The sequence below is a fragment of the Rhinichthys klamathensis genome, unplaced genomic scaffold (genome assembly GCF_029890125.1).
Source record: "Rhinichthys klamathensis goyatoka isolate OS25496 unplaced genomic scaffold, OSU_Roscu_1.1 h1tg000090l_1, whole genome shotgun sequence".
In the NCBI taxonomy this organism is placed as follows: Eukaryota; Metazoa; Chordata; class Actinopteri; order Cypriniformes; family Leuciscidae; genus Rhinichthys; species Rhinichthys klamathensis.
Window position 1 is genome coordinate 5,437,546 of NW_026606629.1, and position 26,033 is coordinate 5,463,578.

The following is a 26,033-nucleotide window of genomic DNA, read 5'->3' on the forward strand; positions in this document are numbered from 1 at the left end:
ATATTCCAAGTTTTTGAGACTGCAAGGGTACACGTTTCTACATTATATTTGATTACCATTTAGAATCGGATTTAGATTAGTATAAGAATCCAAATGCATTTCAAAGCTTTATCTGCAGACATCTGTGAAGCACTTTGATGCAGAAAAGTACATCCCTCCAAGACTTGGGCTTTACTTTAGTATTTTTTTCTGGAAACCCTTTACTTTAACTACATTTGAAAGACAAATCATACTTTTTACTCCACTACATTTCTGTCAAGGTACTTGCAGAAAGTAGTAACGTTAGTCAGGGGATGATTTTGGTTGCATTTGGGTTGGAAATGAAAGTCAGGTTGATGTCAGAACCCTACTGATGTTGGTTTCTGACGTCAACCCAATTTCATTTTCAACGTTGGGTTTGGTCTTCTAAATGCAAATTTTGTCATCGTTTTGGAGCACACTAGCTTATAAATAAAGGGCTAACATTCATACTAAAAGCCAAAACATTTCATAGACTTTAAATAGGGCACTATTTGAGGGAAAAGTAATTTGGGTGTCAAAACCATTGTGGACGTTATTGAGGGCACTCAATCCCAATACTGGAACTACATTTTATATATAGGAGGTTATAGGGGCGATTTCAGACAACCAATATCTGATTAGCATGAATATTACTAGTCCTCAACTGGATCAAACTTTTTTGTAGGATGTTACAACAGGGTCCCTGTTTGGATAAAACCTGCTAGGGGTGACTAATGGCAAAAACAAGGTATTTACATGCATCGCATTAGTATGCAATACATAAGAGACTGCATGACACTGCAAAGAAAGGTGGTCATGTCCGTTTGTTAAACGGGTGCCATTTTTTGTAATGCTCATAATAGTCACTCCATGTATGAGGATTGAGCAGCCTGTGTAACTGCCAATAAAAACAAGCTTTGCGGTCAAGCTCACCGATTATTTGGGTAAAAAAAAAAAAAATTACAAGACCACTAAAACAGCAAAAAAAAAAAAAAAAAAAGTCAGGAAATACTTACCTAGGGAACACAAATCAACCACTGTTTTGGTTTCTAAATTTCCCAATCTGATATTAACTTTAGGAAATAAGCTAGGAGTTGTGGGTTCCACATGGCTACAATGAATTACAATACTCAAATTTAAAACATGAACATTTTATTCACATTGGAAAAAATTAAGCTTCATGACAGTTAAACCGGAACATGGCCACATGGGGACAGTTAGTCATATCTCATACCCCAGCTTTCATCTGACTGTGCGGTGGCAGAGGTTTCTCCAGGTGGTGACCCACAGTGAGACCGAAGGGGGAATCAGCCTGCTTTTCATGAACTTCAGGCTTCAGCTGAAAGCCTTTCACCTTATCAAAACTGTCTACGGTAGGGAAGGAGAGAGGCACTTCGCTTAAAAGACCTTGAAGACGAGTACGCCAGTCTTTCAACAGGCTGTCACGAGCCTCAGCAGAGAGATGTGTGGGTGCCCAGAAGACCTGTGGTGCGAGGACCTGGAAGCCACAGTAATTGAGGACACCATTCTACAAAAGAGAAAACATTAGCACAGCAGTCCCAGGTTAGTATAACATGCAAAATCAAATAGTGCAAAATGAAGCCTAATTGAGGGAAAAGGAGGGATGAAGCTTCTTACCTGAACTGGCCACAGAGTAACATTCATATCTCCATTGATCCCATTGGAGCTGAACATGGTCTCATGGGAACCAGTGGTGAATGACAACATGGCTTTCTTTTCCTGACACAAATTAAAAACCCACTCACCCATTATTAACAACCCACTCACATTTCATTAAATAACCAACTTTTAACCTTTTCTGATTAACACATGTAATGAAAGATTAGTTTGTGATTTGTGGGTCTTACCCTGAAGATGCCTGCACTGTAGCGCTTTTCCGAGGTGTATGCAAAACCAAGGGTAAAAACCCGATCCATCCAGCCTTTCATGATGGCAGGAACCGAGAACCAGTACATGGGAAACTGCAAAAGAAAGACAAATAAAAAAAAAGTAAAGAACTACAAGTACCCAAAAGCAACAAAAATAAAACAAAATCCGATTTCTAATATATAAAAGCCTTACCTGAAAAATAACAATATCTGCTTCTTTTAGTTTCTTGTGCTCCTCTACAATATCAGAAGCTAGTCGTCCCTCCTGCCAGGCCAGCATGGTCTCCTCTCCATAGCAGAAATGTTCTGGGTTCTTCACTGCTTCTGAAAAAGAAAATTGTGCAAAATAGCCATTGCGCTCCAATAAGGGCAAAAGGTTTTAAGTTTAATATTTTCTAAAACATAAAACTGCCTCCAAACCAGTAATATCCTCCTTGGTTGCTGTGGCCTTGAATTTCATTTCATACAGGTCAGACACAAGAACATTGCAGCCCTGTTTCTTCAGCACATCTACAGCAGCATCTTTAATGGCTGCATTGAAAGATCCAGCACTCTGGTGCGCATACACGATCAACACTGTCTTTGCAGCTGAAAAAATAAAAACAATTAATCAAACAAACAAACAAACAAACAAACAAACAAACAAAAATGAACTGCAGCATCAAAAGATAATACCCATGTTTCTCACCCACAGGTCTCAGAGCATCTACTAAACCAACAGTTTTGTGAGCTTCTTTTTAAAACCACAATCACCTGAGCACAGCTGAAAGTAATTTACTAATCAATTAGTGTTGACAGGCTAGAGGCTTTCCAAAAAAAAAAAAACTACAGCAAAAAAAAGTTAAACAAAAGTGATTATTTACTGGATGTATTTCTTCTTAAAAGCAGCATCTATGAATCGTAAAAGAAGAAAAGAAACTTATTATCCCTGGTGGTTAGTTTACCTTTTTACCACTAGATGTCAAGATGCACCAGTAACTGGAGCTATAGACATCTATTAGAGCCATACAAATAAAATACCTATATATGATAAAGAAGATGCAAAAATATATAGCCCCTATAAATTTAGTGACTCAGTTTAGAAAACGAGCTGTTTTGCTTAGATACTTTTGTATCATGGTCAGGTTATAATTATGTCTAAAATTTTCTGCTGAAAAAAAAACTTGTCTGGTCTTTGGTGTAGTTTGTGGTCTTTTAACTGCTTAGGATGGATGATGATGTGCTTGAGACCACCTAAACCGGAGACTTGCTCAGGCTGAGTTTAACTCATTAGTTAGACAATCTTAATATATTTTCCCACAGCAGTGCTTTTTTCCCCTTCAGAATGAGATCCAGCAGTTCATTCTAATATTATCTGTCTGCAATCCCGGTGGCCGCAATTTCAGGACCTCATTTCTAGGACCCTAGTTTTTTGTGCGTGTGTGACAGCGCTACTCATGAAAATGATGACGTCACACATATGTCTGCGCAACGTGCATGTACTATCTGGGTGTGTGTCCTCTTTCTTTTGTGAAATAACGGTAAACCACTTTATTTCTGTGTGACTAATGTGCAATCTTGACACAGGTTAATTCATTATGATCAATGTATCACTTTTTATTGTAAACCTGTGGTAAAACATCGATGCTTGGATTTTAAATCTTTAAGTAAACAACAAAAATGCCAGCAAGGTCGCTTTTATCATGTTCGTTTTGCGATCTCGCTAGTTTCCAATGATTTCTTTCTATAGTTTTCTGATAAAACCTCCATTTGATGGTGAAACGATGGGTTTGTGACGTTGTTCTAGAGAGGCGTGTTAAGCCGTTTATACTCACGAGTCTCCGCTGCCTTCGCGCACACCTCCCCAAGCGGATGAGGCATTTGACGCGCCCGCCGTTGAACTATTCTTTGAAATGAAAGGGGGCGACTCGGACTAAATGTCCTCTAAACAATCAGGAATCAGCAGTGTTGGGCAAGTTACTTTTAAAAAGTAATTAGTTACAGTTACTAGTTACTTCTGCCAAAAAGTAACTAAATTAGATACTCAGTTACAAATTTTAAAAGTAACTAGTTACTTAAAAAAGTAACTATTGCGTTACTTTCAAGTAAAATTACATTTTAAATGCTCAAATGTGACCCGACCTCTACCCCTCTTTAACGGAACTTTAAATACATGTGCATGTTCAATTATTTATGATAAATCTGAATATTATAATAAAATGGACACTTAATACAATACATTATTAACAGAAACATGAAACATTGTACACACATCTAAAAAAAAAAATGTTGCTGTGGGACAAAGTGAGACTAGCCTCCAATCAAATGCCATGTATGTAGATATTATGTTTATATAGTGGATCAATGCAAATAACACAATAGATGTTTTGGAACTTTTGATATTTATTGCCCCTCAACAGGCCACAACTGGGCAAAATTAAATTAAGCTTGTTAAGCTCGTCGCCATACCTGTCTCTCGTTGACTGACTGGCTTGTGTTGTTCCTTGTGTGTCCTGTCCTGTCCGACTATGCGTTATGATGGGTCGTTCGCAATTCATGAGCGTTAGCTGTTAGTGATGATGGGTCGTTCGCGAATGAGCGTTAGTGATGATGGATCGACTCGTTCGCGAATGAGCTTTTGATGGGTCGTTCGCGATTCGCGAATGAGCCGACTCTAAGAGCCGGCTCTTTTAGGTGAACGTCGGGAGCTGGCTCGCATATCTGAAGAGCCGACTCTATTTTTTACAAATTTAGCCTATAGAAATTAAATAATTATGTAATAAAAATTGAAATATTATAGTCAAAGTCATTTAAAGAGCCATTTGTGAGCCAAAAGAGCCTGCTCTTTTCAGTGAGCTGAGTCAAAAGAGCCGAATGCCCATCACTACTATGCGTGCTTTCGAACACCCGCCCAACTCTACCTCTGATTGGCTTACAATGACATTTTACTCTACCTCAGCCAATCGTCAGCATTTATGCGCTTGTCTCGTGCTCTGCCCACTAACCAAGGAAGAACAGTAAAAAAAGTATTTGCCTCTCGCGCAGAGATCTAGTTGGTCTGATGAAAAAAACAAAAAACAGCTTCATCAGTTATAGTAACGCGCCGCATTTTTTGGCAGTAACGGTAACGGCGTTATTAAGATGAGAAGAGTAATCAATTAGATTACACGTTACTGGAAAAAGTAATGCCGTTAGTAACGGCGTTATTTATAACGCCGTTATTCCCATCACTGGGAATCAGCGGTGAGAAGTAGTAAGGTACACACGTGACAATGTTTATTTTAGTACACCACCAATACGCTACAAAAGAATAAAAAAAAGATAAAACATATCGGTTACCTAACGTAACCTTGGTTCTCTCTAGAAGAGGGAACGAGTATTGCGTAAGCTAGCTTACGCTACGGGAAAGATTCATCTTTTCTGAGATATTGAAGCCAAAAATTATCCTTAATTTTGCATCCATTGTCAACGCAGTGCAGCAGCTGCCAGACCTAGAGCGGGCTATCTAGCGAGCTCATTGGCTGCTCTGCGGCAACTGCAGCAGCCTATCGGTGAACCTGCGTGATGTCACGGCCAATGAGAGGCGCGCGTGCCTTCATGGTATCATAGCCCGCCAGAATGGGCGTGGCTTATGTGTATATAAGCGAGGTTCGGAGGCTGCTTCCCTGGTTTTCATCGACTGAAGCGAAAGTCGCTCGTGGCGCGAGCACGGCCGGTTACGCAATACTCCTTCCCTCTTCTAGAGAGAACCGAGGTTATGTTAGGTAACCGATACGTTCTCTTACGAGAGGTTTTCTCGTATTGCGGATAGCTTACGCAACGGGAACCCTTTGTCAACGCCGTGCGCGCCAAGCATTCACTACATGAGCCCCGGGGGGACCCGGGGAGTCCTTAAAAGTGGGGATAATATGTGGTCGGCAGAAGTGCAGGCCAGTACATGTACATAAGCACTTAAGGGAATGACAGAGCGGCGGTGCCGGTCTGTGTAAGGAATACAACCCGGTAGTGCTCAACCAGGAGAGCTGTAAGCGTTTCACACTATACCACTAGAAGTTTTGCCTGCAGAGCGGGAACTTCCAGATTGTAAAATCTGACAAAGGTGGACGGGGAAGCCCAGCCCGCCGCCACACATATGTCATGAATGGAAATCCCACTGGACCACGCCCAAGATGAGGCCATGTCTCTAGTGGAGTGAGCCCTGACGCCCAACGGGCATTGCAGGTCTTTAGATGCGTACGCAGCCGCAATAGCGTCTACTATCCATCTGGACAGTGTCTGTTTCGAGGCGGCGAGACCTTTAGTGCACCCTCCAAACGAAACAAATAGCTGCTCCGTGCGTCTGAAAGAGGCGGAGCGCGCAGTGTAGAATCTCAATGCTCTAACTGGGCAGAGGAGATTGGCATCACATTCGCTATCGGATGCTGGCAGAGCCGATAGGGAGATGACCTGCGCCCTGAAGGGAGTACCAATCACTTTCGGAACATAACTGTGTCTAGGTTTGAGAATGACCTTGGAGTCATTTGGTCCGAACTCAAGACACGCGGCGCTGACAGACAGCGCGTGGAGGTCTCCCACACATTTATCTGATGACAAGGCTGTCAGAAAAACGGTTTTGAGTGAAAGATACTTCAGATCCACGGATTGAAGTGGTTCAAAAGGGAAAGCTTTCAGGGCCTCGAGGACTATAGAAAGATCCCATATAGGAACCGACGGGGGGCGCGGAGGGTTCATCCTTCTAGCTCCTCTTAAGAAGCGGATGACCAGCTCGTTTTTTCCTAGTGACTGGCCGTGCAGGGGTTCCGCGAACGCCGCGACGGCCGCCACATATACTTTGAGCGTGGATGGGGACCTGCCCTTATCCAATAGCTCTTGTAGAAACACGAGCAGCGACGATACCCCACATCTCCGTGCGTCCAGATCTTTGTCGGTGCACCATTTAGAAAACACAGACCATTTGGACGCATAGAGCTTTCTAGTGGAAGGAGCTCTAGCATCCACGATCGTGTTTATAACTGCCTCTGGCAGAGCAACAGGTAGTCGTTGATCACCCACGCATGCAGCGATCAGTGCTCTGGGTGGGGATGCCAGATCGAGCCACGAGCCTGAGAGAGGAGATCTGTTCTCACTGGAATGGGCCACGGGGCTGTCTGTGACAGCTGCGTAAGCTCCGGGAACCAAGTCTGATTCTCCCAACGCGGGGCTACGAGGAGCACCGAGTGGCGCGTTTCCCTGATTCTCTGTATTACCTGTGGTAACAGCGAGACAGGTGGGAAGGCTTAAAGCGGGCGGCTGGGCCAGTCCTGGGCCAGCGCGTCCTCGCTCTTCGAGAAGAATACTGGGTAGTGAGCGTTTTCCTCTGATGCAAAGAGATCGACTTCTGCTCTGCCGAATAGGCGCCATAACTTCTGGACTGTTTGAGGGTGAGGGACCATTCCCCTGGGGGAACGTTGTCTCTGGACAGTCTGTCTGGGCCGTCGTTCAAGTGGCCTGGTACGTGCGTCGCTCTCAGCAAGCGCAGGTGGCGCTGAGACCAAACTAATATGCGTTCTGTCAGATTGCAGAGGTTCCTGGATCTGACTCCGCCCTGACGGTTCAGGTAGGACACCACAGACCTGTTGTCCGAACGGACTAGGACGTGGTGACCCTGAATGACCGGGAGAAAACGCATGAGTTTTCGACCGCTATCATTTCCAGACAATTTATGTGAAGGAGCTTTTCCTGATCTGACCATAGGCCAAAAGCCGGTGAGCCCTGGCAGATCGCGCCCCAACCCGTGTTGGATGCGTCTGTCGAGATTACTTTTCGGCGTGAGATAGCTCCCATCATCACTCCCCGCTGATACCACTTGGCCACTTTCCAGGGCTGCAGAGCTGAGATACAGGTCTGAGTCACTCTGATCGGCTGGCGGCCTGTGGCCCAAGCCCAGCAAGACGCACGGGTGTTTAGCCAGTGTTGTAGCGGGCGCATGCGCAGTAAACCCAGCTGGAGTACTGCTGCGGCTGAGGCCATACAACCTAACATTCTCTGAAATGTTTTCAACAGAGTGAGGCTGTTCATCTGAAATGATGCGGCTAAGCACTGAACACGGCGCGCGTGCTGTGTTGACAAGCGAGCCGTCATAGCCACTGAGTCTAGTTCTATTCCTAGAAAGGAAATCGCCTGACTGGGCTGTAATGAGCTCTTGGTCCAGTTGACCGAGAGACCCAAGTTGTTCAGATGATTGAGGAGTACTGTCCTGTGAGACAGAAGCTCTGTGTGTGATTGTGCCAAAATCAGCCAATCGTCCAGATAGTTCAAGATTCGCAGGCCCTGATTCCTCAGGGGGGCAAGCGCCGCGTCCATGCACTTTGTAAATGTGCGGGGTGCTAAGGACAGGCCAAACGGAAGGACGGTGTATTGATAAACCTGACTGTCGAAGGCGAATCTCAAGAATGGCCTGTGACGGGGAATTATCTGAATTTGAAAATAGGCATCTTTCAGATCGAGAGATATAAACCAGTCCCCCTGGCGCACTTGCGTGAGGAGTTTCCTGATTGTTAACATTTTGAACGGTCTTTTTGCAAGCACTTTGTTCAAAAATCTGAGATGTAGAATGGGTCTGAGGCCACCGTCTTTCTTGGGAACAAGAAAATAACGACTGTAAAACCCCGACTCGCTCAGAGAAGGCGGCACTTTCTCTATGGCCCTTTTGCACAGAAGGTTCGCTATTTCTGAACGAAGCATGAGAGCTGCTTCCGTGTTCACAGTAGTTTCGAGCCGCGCTCGGAAGCGTGGAGGGCGGCGGTCGAACTGTAGCAAATAGCCCTGTTTTATTGTGCTTAACACCCATTTCGATATCCCTGGGATAGCTTCCCATTCTTCTATACGTGAAGCTAGGGGATGAATGGTCACCTCGCTCTGATTGCCGCATACAGTGGGCTTTACAAGCTGTGGAGGTGTGTGCGCAGTGTGCGCGCTCATGGTGTTCGTGCACGGCGGCTCGCAGACAGCAGCGACAGGCTGCTTTGTGAGTGACGGCCCGATTGCGGTGAATGGGTGACGGTTCATGGCTGTTTTGTAGTGCGCTAGCATCGCCACTGGCGGGGTGCTTTTCTGTAAACCTGAGCGCTTGAGAGCGGGCACATAGTTTATGTGTGTGTGTGACGACCCGATCTTCACAGATGGGGAGCGTGCAGTGATAGCCCTGTGAAGGGCAGGCGACGCTTTGTGAGAAGCGTTTATTAGTAAGCGTGCGCACTCGGAGGGGGGCACGGGACTTACATTCATAGAGGTGTTTACTGGCCGTGTAACAGAGCGGGCAGAGAGAGGGCGCGCGCACGGACTCGTGGGGGCGACTCCTAATTTGAGCACTCGAGCGGACAGTGTCCGCTTTATGAGAGTGGGCTCTGCTAGAGACACGGGGAGTGTAATGCTTGTGTGTAGGGGTGAACACTGGGTTGTGGGCACGATTACTACACTTATGGCATGTTCGGCGTGAGCCGGAAGACCAGATATTGTGCTCTTTAAGAGATTTCTCTGGGTCGCCGTGAAAACGGCGTTTGTGTGCAGGCGAGCGGGTAGCGTTACCGGCTCGTTGGCTGCTGAATTCACTACTGTAATAGCCTGAATGAAGGGGACTGACAGGGGGCGAAGTTTTGACGGTGGTCCGACCTCGGCGGGACTGAACCGTCTCTTTCTCAGCGTGGCTAGGAGGACTTCAGGTGCTCAGGTTTCAGCGCAATCTTAGGCCGAGGGAGGGGGGGGGGGGGGGGGGGGGGGGGGGGGGGCCGTGCGGCGGTCTGCGGCGGCTGTCCGAGCGCGATCTAGGGCGGCCGCCCTGGCGTCGCTGTGAAGTCTGACTGTGCTGAGCTGGGCGCTGTGAGGTGGCTCGTGCAGGAGGCTGGTCACATGAGCGGCCTGCAGAGGAGCTAACTCGTCGAGGCAGGAATAAACTCATGGCTTGAGTGGCCTTTTGAACTTCGGAGAAACGCTCGACGATACCACTCACCGCGGAGCCGAAGAGACCGGAAGGAGAGAGCGGCGCGCTGAGAAACGTGGTGTGTTCAGATTCTCCCATGTCCGCGAGCGTCAGCCAGAGGTGCCTCTCGGTTACAGTCAGCGCGGCCATGCACTTTCCCAGGGCTAGAGCAGACTTTGTGGCGCGAAGGGACAGGTCCGTCGTGCTCCTTAAATCCGTCACAGCCTCTGGTTTCCTGCCTGTTAGGCGCTGACTCAGAAGGCGGTGACCACTCGAGCCTGAGGCGGTCGACGGCCTGTGTGAGGAGGCGCATGAGCTCATCCTCGACTCCAGCGCGGATCCTGCCGGATTCCTGAACCGAGGAGGAGGCATGGGAGCCTGACCACTCCTCGCTGTCCGAAGCCAGAAGGGAACAGCAGGCATTATCCTCTTCATTTTCGGATAGAGCGTCAATGCGGCCACTCGGCGGCAACTGCGCGTCTGGGGGGGGGGCGGGGAAGGTGAAGGCGAGGCTCGAGGGAGAGGCTCCGGCGAGACAGTCGCGTCCATCATGGGTTCCAGCGGCCTTTGCGAACGGCGCTTCTTCTTGCGCGGTGCGACGAAAGGCGGGGCGGCGGCTTTGGTGTTGAAAACTTCCAGTCGAGCCCGCAGGGTCGACATAGGAAGTTCCTCGCAGAGGTCGCATCCGCCGTTGACGAGAGCGAGCGCTGCGTGTTCCTGTCCCAGGCAGAGAGCGCAGATCAAGTGGCGGTCTCCGGCGCTGAGGGGGGCTCGGCACGAGCCGCAGGATGTGCGAGGCATCTTTAAAAAGACACTCCCTGCTCTTTTGTGATGTTCACGGTGCGAACGTGCTCTTTAGCTTTTTGCAAAAGGATACGTCGCCGGGTGGCGTAGCTCGCACGGATGGCTGAAGGTGGCGAAGGCGGCCGGCTTCTTCAAGCGCTGTCCTGAGCTTGCTAGCCCCTCTTGAGGGCGACGCGGCTTCTGTAATCCAGCGATGCGAAGATCTTCAATGAAGAGATGAAAATCAGGGAAGCAGCCTCCGAACCTCGCTTTTATACACATAAGCCACGCCCATTCTGGCGGGCTATGATGCCATGAAGGCGCAAGCGCCTCTCATTGGCCGTGACATCACGCAGGTTCACCGATAGGCTGCTGCAGTTGCTGCAGAGCAGACAATGAGCTCGCTAGATAGCCCGCTCTAGGTCTGGCAGCTGCTGCACTGCGTTGACAATGGATTAAGGATAATTAAGGATAATTTTTGGCTTCAATATCTCAGAAAAGATGAATCTTTCCCGTAGCGTAAGCTAGCTTATGCAATACGAGAGAACCTCTCGTAAAAGAACCCAGTAAACCTTAATTATTAACATTAGAACATGGATATGAGAACATGTATACAACTAAATTAACGAGCTCTTAAACATTTTCATTTAGTTTTGCGAAAATTATTAAACATGGACCTTTGTTCATTGAAAGTATACTCAAATCACTATGCAGGTCTGAGTGATTACTGGAGAGAACGCTTTGAAATGAGTTGCATACATCAATATGTGAAACAGCACACAATGAAATGAACTAAAATGGCAAAATGCTACATTGATGTCACATGATCTGATTACCTCTAACTCTTTCACATCCAACTTGATTTAAATAAGAGATAACAATTTTCACTTATTGGTTCATTCACACCAGAAGAGGAGCTCACACCCTTAGAGTAATACATTCCAAGTTTTCCAGGACTACCGCTTTCTAGATTACATTTTGAGTACCATTTTGGATCGGTTTTAAATTACATTAAAATCCAAATGCATGTCAAAGCTTTATCGGCAGACATCTGAAAAGCACTATGATGCAGAAAAGGACATGCCTCCAAGAAATTTCCATAGGAAATGGGGAAGCTGTGCACATAAGACAAATCTTTTAGAGAGTAAATGAATCCAATTCATGTGCACCAAATAAATGTGCCATATTAAGGTGCTGCTTGTTCGGATTCAAACACACTTGGTATTTGGACCATAGAATTGTTTTGATAGAGCCTGCTAAGGGTGACTAATGGCAAAAACAAGGTATTGCATGCATAGTATGCAATACACTTATGATACTGCATGACTGTAGGGAAAAGTGGTCATGTCTGCTCTACCTGTTAAACATTCGACCTTTTTTGTAATGCTCATAAGAGCTAGTCCCTGTATGAGAGGATTGACCTGCCTGTGTAACTGCCAATAAATGCAGACTTCACTGTCAAACTCTCCGATTCCATGGAGAGTTTATCCCATTTTCTGGTTAAACGGTTACAAGACCACTAAAGCAGCAACACAATAGAGAAAGTCAGGAAATACTTGACTAGGGAGCACAAATTGACTAGGGAGCCCAAATCAACCACTATGTTTTGGTTTCTAAGTGTCCCAAACTGACATGAACTTTTAAGAAACAGGCAAGGAGTTGTGGGTTCCACATGGCTTACAATGAATTACAATACTCAAATTCCCCATGAACAATTTATTCACATTAAAAAAAAAATTAAGCTTCATGACAGTTAAACAGGAACATGGCCACATGGGGACAGTTGCTCATATCTCATACCCCAGCTTTCATCTGACTGTGCGGTGGCAGAGGTTTCTCCAGGTGGTGACCCACAGTGAGACCGAAGGGGGAATCAGCCTGCTTTTCATGAACTTCAGGCTTCAGCTGAAAGCCTTCCACCTCATCAAAACTGTCTACGGGTGGGAAGGAGAGAGGCACTTCGCTTAAAAGACCTTGAAGACGAGTACGCCAGTCTTTCAACAGGCTGTCACGATCCTCAGCAGAGAGATGTGTGGGTGCCCAGAAGACCTGTGGTGCGAGGACCTGGAAGCCACAGTAATTGAGGACACCATTCTACAAGAGAGAAAACATTAGCACAGCAGTCCCAGGTTAGTATAACATGCAAAATCAAATAGTGCAAAATGAAGCCTGGTTGAGGGAAAATAAGGGATGAAGCTTCTTACCTGAACTGGCCACAGAGTGACATTAATATCTCCATTGATCCCATTGGAGCTGAACATGGTCTCATGGGAACCAGTGGTGAATGACAACATGGCTTTCTTTTCCTGACAAATTAAAAACCCACTCACCCATTAACAACCCACTCACATTTCATTAAATGACCAACTTTTAACCTTTTTTGATTAACGCATGTAATGAAAGATTAGTTTGTGATTTGTTGGTCTTACCCTGAAGATGCCTGCACTGTAGCGCTTTTCCGAGGTGTATGCAAAACCAAGGGTAAAAACCCGATCCATCCAGCCTTTCATGATGGCAGGAACCGAGAACCAGTACATGGGAAACTGCGAAAGACAAAAAAAGGGAAGTAAAGAACTACAAATAACCAAAAGCAACAAAAATAAACAAAATCCAATTTCTGATGTATAAAAGCCTTACCTGAAAAATAACAATATCTGCTTCTTTTAGTTTCTTGTGCTCCTCTACAATATCAGAAGCTAGTCGTCCCTCCTGCCAGGCCAGCATGGTCTCCTCTCCATAGCAGAAATGTTCTGGGTTCTTCACTGCTTCTGAAAAATGCAAAATAGCCATTGCGCTCCAACAAGGGCAAAAGTTAAGTTTAATATTTTCTAAAACATAACACTGCATCCAAACCAGTAATATCCTCCTTGGTTGCTGTGGCCTTGAATTTCATTTCATACAGGTCAGACACAAGAACATTGCAGTCCTGTTTCTTCAGCACATCTACAGCAGCATCTTTAATGGCTGCATTGAAAGATCCAGCACTCTGGTGCGCATACACGATCAACACTGTCTTTGCAGCTGAAAAAATAAAAACAATTAATTAAACAAATCAAACAAAAATTAACTGCAGCAACAAAAGAACATACCCATGTTTCTTCTTCTTCTTCTTCTTCTTCTGATTAATGGCAGATCATATCTTTACGATATATACCGCCACCTACTGGACTACTACACAGGAGTGTGTAAAAAGGACGTTGGCAAATGATACATCAAATCATAATAAAAAAAAAAAAATAAAAAAAAATAATAAAAAAAAACCCACTAAATTCTTCTACTTAAACCAGTATCATTAAGATATATAATTAAATATTTGCTTCTTTGTCCCTGCATTCCTTGTTCCTGTAAAATATTATGAATATCATTTTCTGCATCAGCGTCTTTCCATTTCTGTCTGAATTTGTCAAATTTCTTACATTTAAATAAAACATGGGTGACATCCTCCAATACTTTACATTCAGAGCATATGCCATTACTTTTACCTATTAAGGATAAAGTGGAATTAAGGCCTGTGTGACCCAACCTCAATCTGGTTATCATACCTTCTTCATGCCTATTTAGACCCAATGAGGTGATTCTTTTCCCTCCAACACAGTTCTGGTTCCTATGATAATGCCTGGCATTCTTCTCTAACTCCCATTCATCTTGCCACTTTAGTGTAATCTGTGATTTAATTAAAACTTTAGCATCTCCTTTACCCAATGGAATGTGAATTTGTACTTGGTCTAATTCCAGAGCTTTTTTAGCTAACTTATCAGCAATTTCATTGCCATCAATTCCATAATGTCCTGGAATCCAACAGAACTGTACCACTAACCCAAGGCTTATAATATTTAAAAGAATATGCTTTACTTCTAATACTAAATCTTCACGTATTGCATTATCTGTTATAAAACTTTGTAATACTGCCATAGAGTCAGTACATATAACAGATCTCAGAGGTTTAGTCTCTTCAACCCACCTAAGGGCAGTAATTATTGCAGTCATCTCTATTGAATATACTGATAAATGGTCACTCACTCTATACCCATATCTTTTTCCAAATTCTGGAATGTAAATTCCAATACCACAATGACCCTTGGATTCTTTAGAGCCATCTGTAAATATTTCCAAATATCCATAATATGAAGTTTTTAAATAACTTAAGCAGGCTTCAGTAAAACTTTGCTTAGTGTGATGCTCACCTTTTCCCGCTAATAACTTAATATTTACCTCTGGTACAGGAAGCAGCCATGTAGGAACACAACTTAACGCTAATGCTGGGCCATACTTCAACTCTTTTAATCCATAATGGTTTACTAAATTGCCAATATTCCAACCAAACCCACTGGACTTTTTACAATATTCCCAACAATCACTAAGTACTGACAGAGCTGGGTTGTTGAAACTTCCTTTTAACCTTACCCAATAAGTTAGTGATAATTTCTCATACCTTAAATTAATAGGGGTTTCCTTAGATTCAACTAACAAAGCACTTGTATGAGTTGTTTTAAAAGCACCAAGGGCAATCCTCAAAGCCTTAAATTGCATTCTTTCAATTTTCTTGAGGGATGTCTTACAAGCTGAGCTATACATTATACAGCCATAATCAATATTTGATCTTATCAATGCTTTATATATGTTCATCAGAGACAGCCTGTCAGCTCCCCAATTATGCCCAGTGACCATTCTCATAAGGTTAATTACCTTTTTACACTTTGTTTCAACATATTTTATGTGAAATTTCCATGTAAGTTTGGCATCCAACCATATTCCTAGGTACTTATATTTTTCACTTCTTTCAAGTTGCTGATTATAAAGCATAATTTTATAAGTTTCAGGGACTTTTTTCCTAGTAAAATAAACAACCTGTGACTTTGAGATAGAAAATTTAAAACCCCAATCAACTCCCCACTGTTCAAGTACATGAATGTCCTTTTGAATCTTATCATTAACGTATGAAATGTTACGTCCTCTTCTCCAAATGACAGCATCATCTGCATATAATAGACCTTCGTTACTATCTCCCAGTTTTTCATATATGTCATTAATCATTATATTGAACAATATAGGACTGATAACACTCCCCTGAGGAATTCCATTTTCAACAATAAACTCATCAGACACTGCATCTCCCACTTTGACCCTAATTGAACGTTTAGAAAGAAAATCAAGTATATAATTATACATTTTCCCATTAATTCCCAATTTTCCTAATTTAATCAACAAACCTTCTCTCCACATAGTATCATAGGCTTTCTCAATATCCAGAAAAACTGCCGCCATTACTTCTTTCATTATTAAAGTCTTTTCAATTTCATTGCATACTTTAACCAGAGCATCAGTTGTTGACTTACCCCTCCTAAATCCAGTTTGATACCCTTTAATTGGATTTATGTATTCTAGAAAATAATTTAAACGTCCAACTATAATTTTTTCCATTAATTTTCCAAAATGTGAAGTGAGTGCAATAGGCCTATAGTTTCCTGGATCACTTGAATCTTTACCTGGTTTAGGAAATGGAAGAATTCTTGCCACTTTCCACATGCTTGGTAATTTACCTTCATTCCATACTTTGTTAAACAACTTAAGAACTTTCTCCAATATATTATCAGGTAGTTTTCTAAACATAGCATAACACAGGTTGTCCGTCCCTGGTGCAGAGTATGCAGAATTACTCAATGCCCTTTTAAGTTCTGACATATTAATTTCAGCATCCATAATAGACATATTTGACTCTTTGGTATTTAAGATATTCCTATTTGTTTCCAATACCTCTTCTTTCCTTTTCATATACCGCTCCTCCAGGTGGCTACCCTTGTGTATGTCTGCAAAAGCTCTAGCAAGCATATTGGCTTTTTCCAAATCTGAGATTGCATGGGTCCCATCTTTAATTAAAACAGCAACCTGAGGAGGCTTAAATTTGCCTATCATCTTCTTAATCATCATCCATACTTTATTTAACGTGGTCTCTCTTCCTATTGTTGAGCAAAACTGTCTCCATGAATCTCTCTTAGCCTCTTTAATAACCTTCCTGGCTAATGCCTTCTTCCTTTGGTAGTTAATAAGATTGTCCATTGTTAATGTTCTACGCAAGTTCTTAAACGCTCTATTCCTGTCCTTGATAGCCTCTGAACACTTATCATTCCACCATGGAACATTGATTTGCTTCTTTTGATTTTGACTAACAGGAACGCTTTGGCTGGCAGCAACCAATATAAAAGAACTGACAATACTATTCATTTCATCAACTGTCTGATCATTATTAATTAATATACTTTCCCCATTCCCACAGCTTTCTACAAATTTCTCCCAATCTGCTTTTTTAAAATTCCATCTTTGGGGCACATAACTCTGTTCAATCATAAATTCAATATCAACTGCACATGTAATTGGGAAGTGATCACTACCCATGCTTGTGCTTTGATCTATTTCCCATTCACATCTACTGGCAATTTTCCTATCAACTATAGTTAAATCTATACAAGAAGTTTCATTTTTATAAACATTAATTCTAGTACCATAACCATTATTTAAACACACTAACATTCTATCATTCATCATTTCTTCCACTGCCTCACCATTCAAATTTGTCTGTTTACTGCCCCATAAACTGTTGTGAGCATTGAAGTCCCCACACCAAATCTCTCTGTGACTTCTCTTAACAATACTTTTCAATAACTCACTATTTAATGCTTTACATGGATTATAATAGTTAATGATAGTAAAATTACCACTACCTTTGTTAAATATTTCAGTTACCACACATTCGTGGGCCTTGGAATTAATAGACCTATACGGTATTCCTAATTTAATAAATGTCATACACCCTCCTCCTCTGCCTTTTTCTCTATCACATCTAATACCATTATATCCTTTCAATACAAAATCAAGGTGTGGTTTTAACCATGTTTCTTGAATGCATATGACCTCAGGTTTTTCTTTCAAATTGTGTATATATCTCTTAAATTCTTGACCATTTGTTATTAGACTTCTGGCATTCCATTGAAGAATGAAAAATACCATAAGGCTTTTAATCACTATTTTGACCCTCATATTTACAATTCAGTATCTCTTGAATTTTACTAGCTTGTGAGCTAAATCCTAAAAAGTCATTTGCAATATCCACAATTGATTTTACCGTATTACTTCCCTGATGAGGTTCAGTTGCTTTACTGATCACTGTGCAAATGAAGGCAAGGAAGTCATTTTTCTTGACCAACATTATTTCTTCTGACATTTTCTTTTTGAATTCACAGTATTCTGACTGTTGAGAGTTACATTTAGGCCTACTGACCTGTTGGACTCTCTCATTATGATGGCTCCTGTGGTTTACTCTGCTTATTGGGTTGCTAGCATTTGTTTCCCGAGCTTGCTCTGGTGTATACTGGGGAACAATTAAGCTAGCACCTTTCTTTTCTATTTCAATTTTCTTAACCGCCTCAGCATAGGAAACTTTATGAATCATTTTGCATTTCTGGACTTCTTTTGCCTCTTTGTGCTTCTCACAACCTCCATAAGCTGCACTATGATTGCCACCACAATTACAACATTTTAATACAGCATCTTGCTCACATTCACCATACTTGTGTTCTCCTCCACATTTCGCACATCTAATTTTTCCTCGACATTGGCTAGCAGCATGACCATACCGTTGGCAATTAAAACATCTTAACGGCGGCGGGATATATTCTCTCACTGAGTATGACATGTATCCCATTTGAACCCTGCTAGGTAGTTCTTTCTTGAAGCCTAATAAAATAGACAGGCTTTCTATTTTATCTTTACCTTTTGTCAACCGCTTAGCTTCACTTAAATCATAATCTTTTCAACTTTCCATGATCTCCTCTATTGAAACTGAAGTTGGGATTCCAGATATTACTCCTCTGACCTTAGATGTTGCACCCGGAATATGTGACGTTACTTTGAGTTTGTTGAGTGTGGTTTTCTTGAGAATATTACTTTGTTGTTCCTTAGAATTTGCAAAGATCAGCATTCTCCCATTACCCATGAAACGTGCGTGATTAATCTTGCCTATTTCCTTCTCTATTGCTTTCGTGATATGTATTGGATGTAAATCTGGTCCTCCCTTTTGATCAAATACCAAAATAACTTTCCAAACATCAACCTGAGGCCTCAAGAACCTGTTACCATCTGTTTTGGTCTTTTTCGCCATAACTACTGATTCTATGGAATCCGCTTCACTCTCTGACCTTTGTCGTACCTTCTGCTTGTTGCCATTAACAACCTCATCCCAAAACATTTCACCTTCATCAAGCATGTTATCTAGGTTTAACGATACAAAAGATCCACCAGATGTCTCAGCCATTGTCCAAATTACATTCACTGTGAGTAATTTATTTGATTTTACCGGTGGTCTTATTTTCCTCTACGTTGCTGTTTTTGTTTGTCTTGTGTCAGTTCTCGACTTCCAGAATCTTCCAGCAACCTCGCAGCTACTAACTGACCTCCGGGTAGCCACGACCTAAGTCAGCTGACTCTACCCATGTTTCTCACCCACAGGTCTCAGAGCATCTACTAAACCAACAGCTTTGTGAGCTTCTTTTAAAACCACAATCACCTGAGCACAGCTGAAAGTAATTTACTAATCAATTAGTGTTGACAGGCTAGAGGCTTTCCAAAAACAAAAATCTACAGCAAAAAAAAGTTAAACAAAAGTGATTATTAACTGGATGTATTTCTTCTTAAAAGCAGCATCTATGAATCATAATTTTTTTTTTTTTTTTTTTTTATAAAAAACAATCGCATTATGCCTGGTGGTTAGTTTACCTTTTTACCACTAGATGTCAACATGCACCAGTAACTGGAGCTATAGACGTCTATTAGAGCCATACAAATAAAATACCTAAATGATAAAGATAAAAAATATATAGCCCCTATAAATTTAGTGACTCAGTTTAGAAAACGAGCTGTTTTGCTTAGATACTTTTGTATCATGGCCAGGTTATAATTATGACTAAAATTTTCTGCTGAAAAAAACAAAAACTTGTCTGGTCTTTGCAACGCATTCTCATCCTTTGGCGTCATATAGGTGACGCCATATGACATTTCGTCGAAATCTTACGCACATGGCATCCTTTAGCGTCAATATAACACGCACTGTTATGGGTAGGTTTAGGTCTGGGGTCGGGTTACGGTTATGACGCCTTGGGATCTGCGTCTCATATTCACGCTAAACGATGCCATGTGCGTTGGATTTACACGCGCGTCACCTGTATGACGCCTTGGGATCTGCGTCTCATATTGATGCTAAAGGATGCCATGTGCGTAAGATTTCAACGAAATGTACAAGCGTCACATGTATGACGCCAAAGGATGAGAACGGGCTGGTCTTTGATGTAGTTTGTGGTCTTTTAAAGGTACACTATGTAGGAATTCCGTTTTTGTCAAACAGCGACCCCTAGAGTCGCTGTGGAGTACTAGTACTGTCGTAAATAGCACTCACTCAGAGATAGCTCTGCACTCACGTCTGATCCCCTGTATACCGGTACCTGTTCAGTAGGATGGAAGCTGTAATGAGTGGAAATAGGTGTGGCCCCTTTAAGAGCTGCGCGCTCCCTGTTGAACTGTCGGCAGTCTGTATTGTAGGAGAGCGGGGCACAACCTAACGCATTTTGGTTTTGGCTCAATTATTAAAAAAATTATTAAGTTAGATTCAACTTTTTTTTACACAAGCAACATACACATCTCTGCTACAAATGAACACTTAAAGTTTTTTTCTAGGACCTACCATTTTCGTACTGTTGCACTGAAAGTGACAGAAGTGCAAATGTTACAACTTACCCCATATGCGGGGTTAATTGTAACAGACAGAGGGGTTAGTTGTAACACTTGTGTGTAACACACATAATTCAGTACTATTTTATTTGTATAGTTTGATATTGTTTGTGCATCTGTATAGATAGATATCCATACATCCATCCCTCATCCAATCATCCTTCTATTATGGATCAATATCATGGATAGAGACCCTACAGTCTATGATAGAGACATAGAAAAGGGCAGCACAGTTTTGCAATAAATAAATAAATAAATAAATAATCAAATTGTAATTGCAATTGAATTAGATTTGTGTGTGGCAGTTGCATGTAAAATTATTATTATTGATTATAATAACAGTAATAATAATACAAATGAGCTTAAAATCAAAATTTAAAGGGTTTATTGCATTAAAAACAGGCCATATTTTTAATAAATAAACAAGTGATCAATGCATGGTAAAATAAATTTTAAACATTTTAAATTCCAACATTGTTTGTAAAAGTCCAACAACGTTAAATATATAAATAAATACTCAAACCTGAAAAGTTGTGTGGCTCCCTGTTTTCATTTGATTATCATTGTACACTTGGCGGCTTAGTTGTAACACTGTGCTACAACTAACCCCGCTGTGTAAAGCATATTTTAAGCCTAGCTAACAGTTGCTAGGGGTTGCTGACATGTTTCAAAACGGTGCTATGTTTTAGCAAACAAGACAGTGATTAAGGCAATATAAAGTTAGATTTGAAAACGTACACACCCAACTCAGAAACCGAAAAAAACCTATGATGAAAAAATTTACTTGCATGGTGTCAAAACACTCTTTGTCCAGTATCTTCACGAAATATTATCAAAACTTTCCACAAATTCGCGGGAGACCGTCTTCTGGCAGCGAGAGAAAAAGAGCGGAAACACAACCGGCTTGATCCTGACTAACTATGTAAAAGGTCCGTGTTACATTTAACCCCGCGTTAGGTTGTGCCCCGCGCTCCCCTATGCGCGCCTCGAACACCCGTCCCCATGTATGTGGCGCCGGGTTATTTCTGTTTGATGCTCATTCTTATCCTATTTTAAGTGAAAGCCTGACCGAGTGAGACTCTTGTCCGGTTCCTCACGCAGTCAGTTTCTCGTTTTCTTTTCCTTGACTCTTCAGACCACGTTTTCTTCGTCGACCCTGCCATGATTCATGATGTTTTATTAACGTAGTTCGGGAGGAACACGTCAAATGAGCTACTCTAGTGCCACCTGCAATCAGTAACCACAAATACTCTAGTATCATCAGCTGTCTACAATCAGTAATCAACAAATACTCTAGTATCATCAGCTGTCTACAATCAGTAATCAACATATTTACCCAATCAGCACGAAGGCAAACCATATATAAGCACAGGCAAACTCACCTAAGGATGTTCTACAGTCTTCAGAACAGGTTCGCCTAAACAGCCGCCATGTCGGAGACTGAACTCTTTCCGTCCGATGACGAAACTCTCTTCTCTCAGGACTCTGCCTCAATTCCAGCCACTCCAAAGAGCGCCATTTCACCACGAGGTGCCGTCGCCGAGTCTCCAGCTTCAGTGCGTGGTCGCCAGCCAATCCGTGCTGCTATCCATACTCCAGAACGACAAAGACAGCGCTCACCTCCACCAACGAGACACACACCTTCTTTCTCGTCCTCATCCTCATCATCCTCCTACTCACTGGCCCAGCCAACCATTCCTGCAATCGGGAAATGGACGGTGTTAGGTCTAAGATTCAGACGCCGTTAGATCGCTACCCTCTCCGCCTTCTGCTCAGCATCACTCATTACCGGTCACTAACAGCAACCGTCTTCCCTCTAGCGTGAGGTTGCCTCCGCTAGCGGGGCAGGCGCAACCTGTCGTTACCATTCCAAATTCTCTCCACCATTCGTGGCCCGCGGCTCCTGACGTGAGGTTGCCTCCGCTAGAATCGCGGGCACGGACAACTCTACCTTGTCCTCCGGCTACCACTAACCCTTTTTCCCAGCCGTGGCCTTTAGCAGACCCTAGCGTGAGGATGCCTCCGCTAACGGCGAACGCCTAGTCGCCATATTTTCCACCTCAGCTTTCTCTTTCCTACCCGGTCGCTTTCCAAGCTCCAGGGGCCGTCGCAAACGCAAGACCACCTCTGTTTTCCACGTCGGCCCCGGATTGTCTCCCCCAAAACACGCTTCCTCAGGCAAAATCACCATTTTTTCTGTTTACAGCAACTCAGATGGCCATACCTCCAAACGCCATCGCTTTGGAACCGCCCCCTGTCGCCAGCAACATCCGAGCACAGATTCTATCAGGTGCGGATATTGACCTATCATCTCTCCTTTCTCTGCTTCCCCCATCCGATTCAAATCGCCAGATTGATTGCGGCGACTTCTCAGTCACCCTAAAAAATACAAACAACTCATCATCCCGAATTTTGTCATTTTCTGAATTTTGCATCGCATTCGCCAGATACACAGAGGTCGTCTGTGCCGTTTTTCCCCATATGAGGCGTGAGCTCAATGACTATCTCGCGATTGTGGCAGAGCTCGCTTTATCCTATGGGAGATCACATTTTTACACGTACCACAAGCTGTTCGCAGCTAAATGCGCTGTCCGAATCACCCTATGGAACCAGTGCCCATATTGGGGCGCGCTGGACACGGATCTTCACAAAAAAATCTACTTGAGCGTTAAAAATATTTCCTGCGCAGTCTGTAGGTCACTCGCCCATTCCACCACGTCTTGTCCTCAAGTAAATCCATCAATTCCTCCAATTCCAGTTCTTAACCAAGAAAGATCAACTAGTTACGTTCCACGGCCAGCTATTACAAAGTTCGACTCCTCCGGAAGAGCCTCCGCCGTCAGGTCTGCAACCATTTCAATGCAGGCGGCTGCTCAAGACAACGCTGTCGGTTTCTGCACATCTGCAATTATTGTGGCGGCGCTCATGCCCGCACCGTATGCCCTGTAAAGAAACACATCCAAATTTTTTTTTTTTTATTACTTGTCGACTCCCGTGAATATTTTACGTTTGTCATCAGAATTGTCTCAGCACCCTGATCCTGAATTTACCAAATATTTACTGTCTGGCCTCAAGCATGGTTTCGAACCAGGTCTCGAAAGTATCCCCTCACAAAATTTGATTTGTGATAATCTCCAATCGGCTCTCATAGAACCCGAAGTAGTAGACAACCTGATCAATAAGGAAGTTATTTCAGGTTTCATGATCGGACCTTTTCGATACCCCCCCTTTCGAACACTTTCGCATCAGCCCTATTGGAGTGGCGACAAGGAAATTTTCCGGTAAAAAACGCTTAATAATTGACCTCTCAGCCCCGCACAATTCTCCGTTCCCAAGCATAAACAGCCTCATCCCGCTAGATGAATTCTCTCTTCGCTATCACGACATTGACCAAGCAATTTCATTAATAAAAAATGCCGGCCGGGGCGCTTGGCTCGCCAAAGTCGACATTACTTCGGCTTTCAAAGTGATGCCCATCCACCCAGATTGGTGGCATTTATTCGGCGTCCGATGGCACGAAAAATATTACTTCGCCGTCCGCCTAACTTTCGGCTGCAAAAGCAGCCCCAAGATTTTTGACATGCAATCGGAAGCAATTTGCTGGATTCTTTCCAACAACTACGCAATTCCCTACCTCATCCACCTGCTAGACGATTTCTTAATCATATCGCCTCCCGATGCCATCCCAGCAGCGCATCTCACCACAGTTCAGAAAGTTTTTTCCGAGCTAGGTGTCCCGATCGCCCAGGAGAAAACCAGTGGCCCAAACACGTCCATCGGATTCCTGGGCATCAACCTGGACACTGTTAAATTACAGGCTTCTTTACCCAAAGAGAAAAATAGACAATAATTCTGGTCTCATCCACGTTAATAGACAGCCCAAAGTGCTCTAAGCTCGAACTCCTTTCTCTGCTCGGCCACTTTAATTTCGCATTGCGCATAATCCCGCAAGGCCGCCCTTTTATCTCACATCTTCTCTCCCTTGCATCCTCCGTTGCCGCGTTAGGAGACCAAATATCTCCAACCAATCCATGCCTTGAGGAGCTAAATTTATGGATAACTTTCCTTAAACAGTGGAACGGATTGTCTTTCTTTTACAATACTTTAGTGTCCCTACCAACCGATATCCAACTCTACACCGACGCAGCCCCCTCCATTGGCTTCGAGGGTTTTTACCAAGGCCGTTGGTTCACATCCACCTGGCAACCACAGCTTCTAGACATGACCCATTTCTCAGCCTCTTCAGCGTTGTTTGAACTTTATCCTCTCGTCGCCGCAGCTTTTTTTATGGGGGAAAGTATGGTCCACAAACAACATCATTGTTTACTGCGACAATGAAGCAACCATGCATTGCATTAATAAAACCCGCTCTCACGCACCAGCTATGATGCCACTATTAAGACGCCTCATTTGGATCGCAGCTTGCGACCAATTTATTATAACAGCTAAACATGTACCAGGATCAAAAAATCTAATTGCTGACTCTCTCTCATGCTTTGCTTTCCAGAAATTCAGACAGCTGGCTCCAGAAGCAGACCCCAACCCAACGCCAGTACCTCACTATTCAGAATTGATCTTTCCATAAACCACTCCTTGAGACCACTGCTCGACGCCTCTCTTGATTCTATTTTCCAAGCCTTTTCCCCCAGAACTCTCCAGTCATATTTAACAGCTTGGAGATGTTTAAAAACCTTTCATTTAATTTTTGACTTACCCTTCCTGGATTTCTCTCTGCTCACAATTATATCGTTTGTCTCCTACCTCAACATAGCAAAAAAACTCCAAGTTAGTTCCATTTAAGGCTATTTAAGTGGAATCCAATTTTTCCACAAATTAATTTTCGGTTCACCCTCTCCTGCTTTAACAAACTCACAGACATCACTGCTTATTAAAGGCATCCAAAAGACCCATCCTACCCGCCCAGACGCCAGACAACCCCTAACGCTGGACCTACTCGCCAAATGCATCCGTACCCTCCGTTTAGGCTACCATTCTATTAACACAGCTCGCACACTGGACGCAATGTTCATTTTGGCTTTTTTCGGGTTTCTCAGATGCTCTGAACTTGCTATTACCTCTAATTTTAACCCAAAAATTCATCCCACCATTTCAGACTTATCCTTAGTAGATGACGAAACTATCTCCTACTTTATCAAACAGAGCAAGACAGACCAGTCCAAAAAAGGCCATTTCATTTATATTTTCAACCTTCATTCACCCATCCAACCTTACCAAACCCTCCAATCCTACCTTCATTTCAGAAATTCAACAAGTAAAGACCCTTCAGACCCACTTTTTATAAATGATTCAAACCAACCAGTCACGCGCTTTTGGTTTCAAAAACATCTTAAATTAGTCCTAACACAATCTGGCATCCCAGCCGAACACCTTTCAGGCCACTCTTTTCGCATAGGTGCCGCAACCACAGCCGCCCAAAAAGGACCCTCACAGCAACCGATTCAAGCTCTTGGTCGTTGGTCATCCGAAGCTTTCAAAAGCTACATTAGATCTAACCGCTTCCACATCAAAAAAGCGCACCAAACCCTTATCACCTAAACCAACTCTAACTCGTTCGATTGCCGGCGGGGCTTACCCATTCGATCGCAGTGAGTATTGAACTCCCGTCAGATGCCGCAAAAAGCCCTCCC

At 43.2% G+C, this 26,033-nt stretch overlaps 2 protein-coding genes across 2 annotated transcripts; both read right to left on the minus strand.

The window, feature by feature from the left end:
- Positions 1 to 1,228: 1,228 nt before the first annotated feature.
- Positions 1,229 to 2,626, minus strand: LOC130085793 (ribosyldihydronicotinamide dehydrogenase [quinone]-like). The gene is made up of 6 exons (XM_056251748.1): positions 2,565 to 2,626; positions 2,310 to 2,477; positions 2,083 to 2,213; positions 1,869 to 1,982; positions 1,639 to 1,740; positions 1,229 to 1,528 (listed from the first exon to the last, which is right to left on the minus strand). Exons 1-6 carry the CDS (start codon positions 2,566 to 2,568, stop codon positions 1,229 to 1,231), a joined length of 819 nt encoding a protein of 272 aa, XP_056107723.1. The 5' UTR covers positions 2,569 to 2,626.
- A 9,697-nt stretch (positions 2,627 to 12,323) lies between these two features.
- On the minus strand, positions 12,324 to 18,868 carry LOC130085812 (ribosyldihydronicotinamide dehydrogenase [quinone]-like). Its single transcript, XM_056251767.1, has 6 exons — positions 18,812 to 18,868; positions 13,462 to 13,633; positions 13,246 to 13,376; positions 13,038 to 13,151; positions 12,813 to 12,914; positions 12,324 to 12,702 (listed from the first exon to the last, which is right to left on the minus strand). Exons 1-6 carry the CDS (start codon positions 18,866 to 18,868, stop codon positions 12,403 to 12,405), a joined length of 876 nt encoding a protein of 291 aa, XP_056107742.1. The 3' UTR covers positions 12,324 to 12,402.
- Positions 18,869 to 26,033: the final 7,165 nt, after the last annotated feature.

Bases quoted from the DNA above. Each gene is read 5' to 3' on its own strand.
- LOC130085793 (XM_056251748.1), bottom strand. The intron at 2,214-2,309 runs GTTTGGAGGCAG...TTTCTTTTTCAG, and splicing joins AACCAAGGAGGATATTACTG to AAGCAGTGAAGAACCCAGAA. The intron at 1,983-2,082 runs GTAAGGCTTTTA...TTTCTTTTGCAG, and splicing joins CAGATATTGTTATTTTTCAG to TTTCCCATGTACTGGTTCTC.
- LOC130085812 (XM_056251767.1), bottom strand. From the start codon at position 18,868: ATGCTTGATGAAGGTGAAATGTTTTGGGATGAGGTTGTTAATGGCAAC. The intron at 13,377-13,461 runs GTTTGGATGCAG...TGCATTTTTCAG, and splicing joins AACCAAGGAGGATATTACTG to AAGCAGTGAAGAACCCAGAA. The intron at 12,915-13,037 runs GTAAGACCAACA...TTAATTTGTCAG, and splicing joins ACAGTGCAGGCATCTTCAGG to GAAAAGAAAGCCATGTTGTC.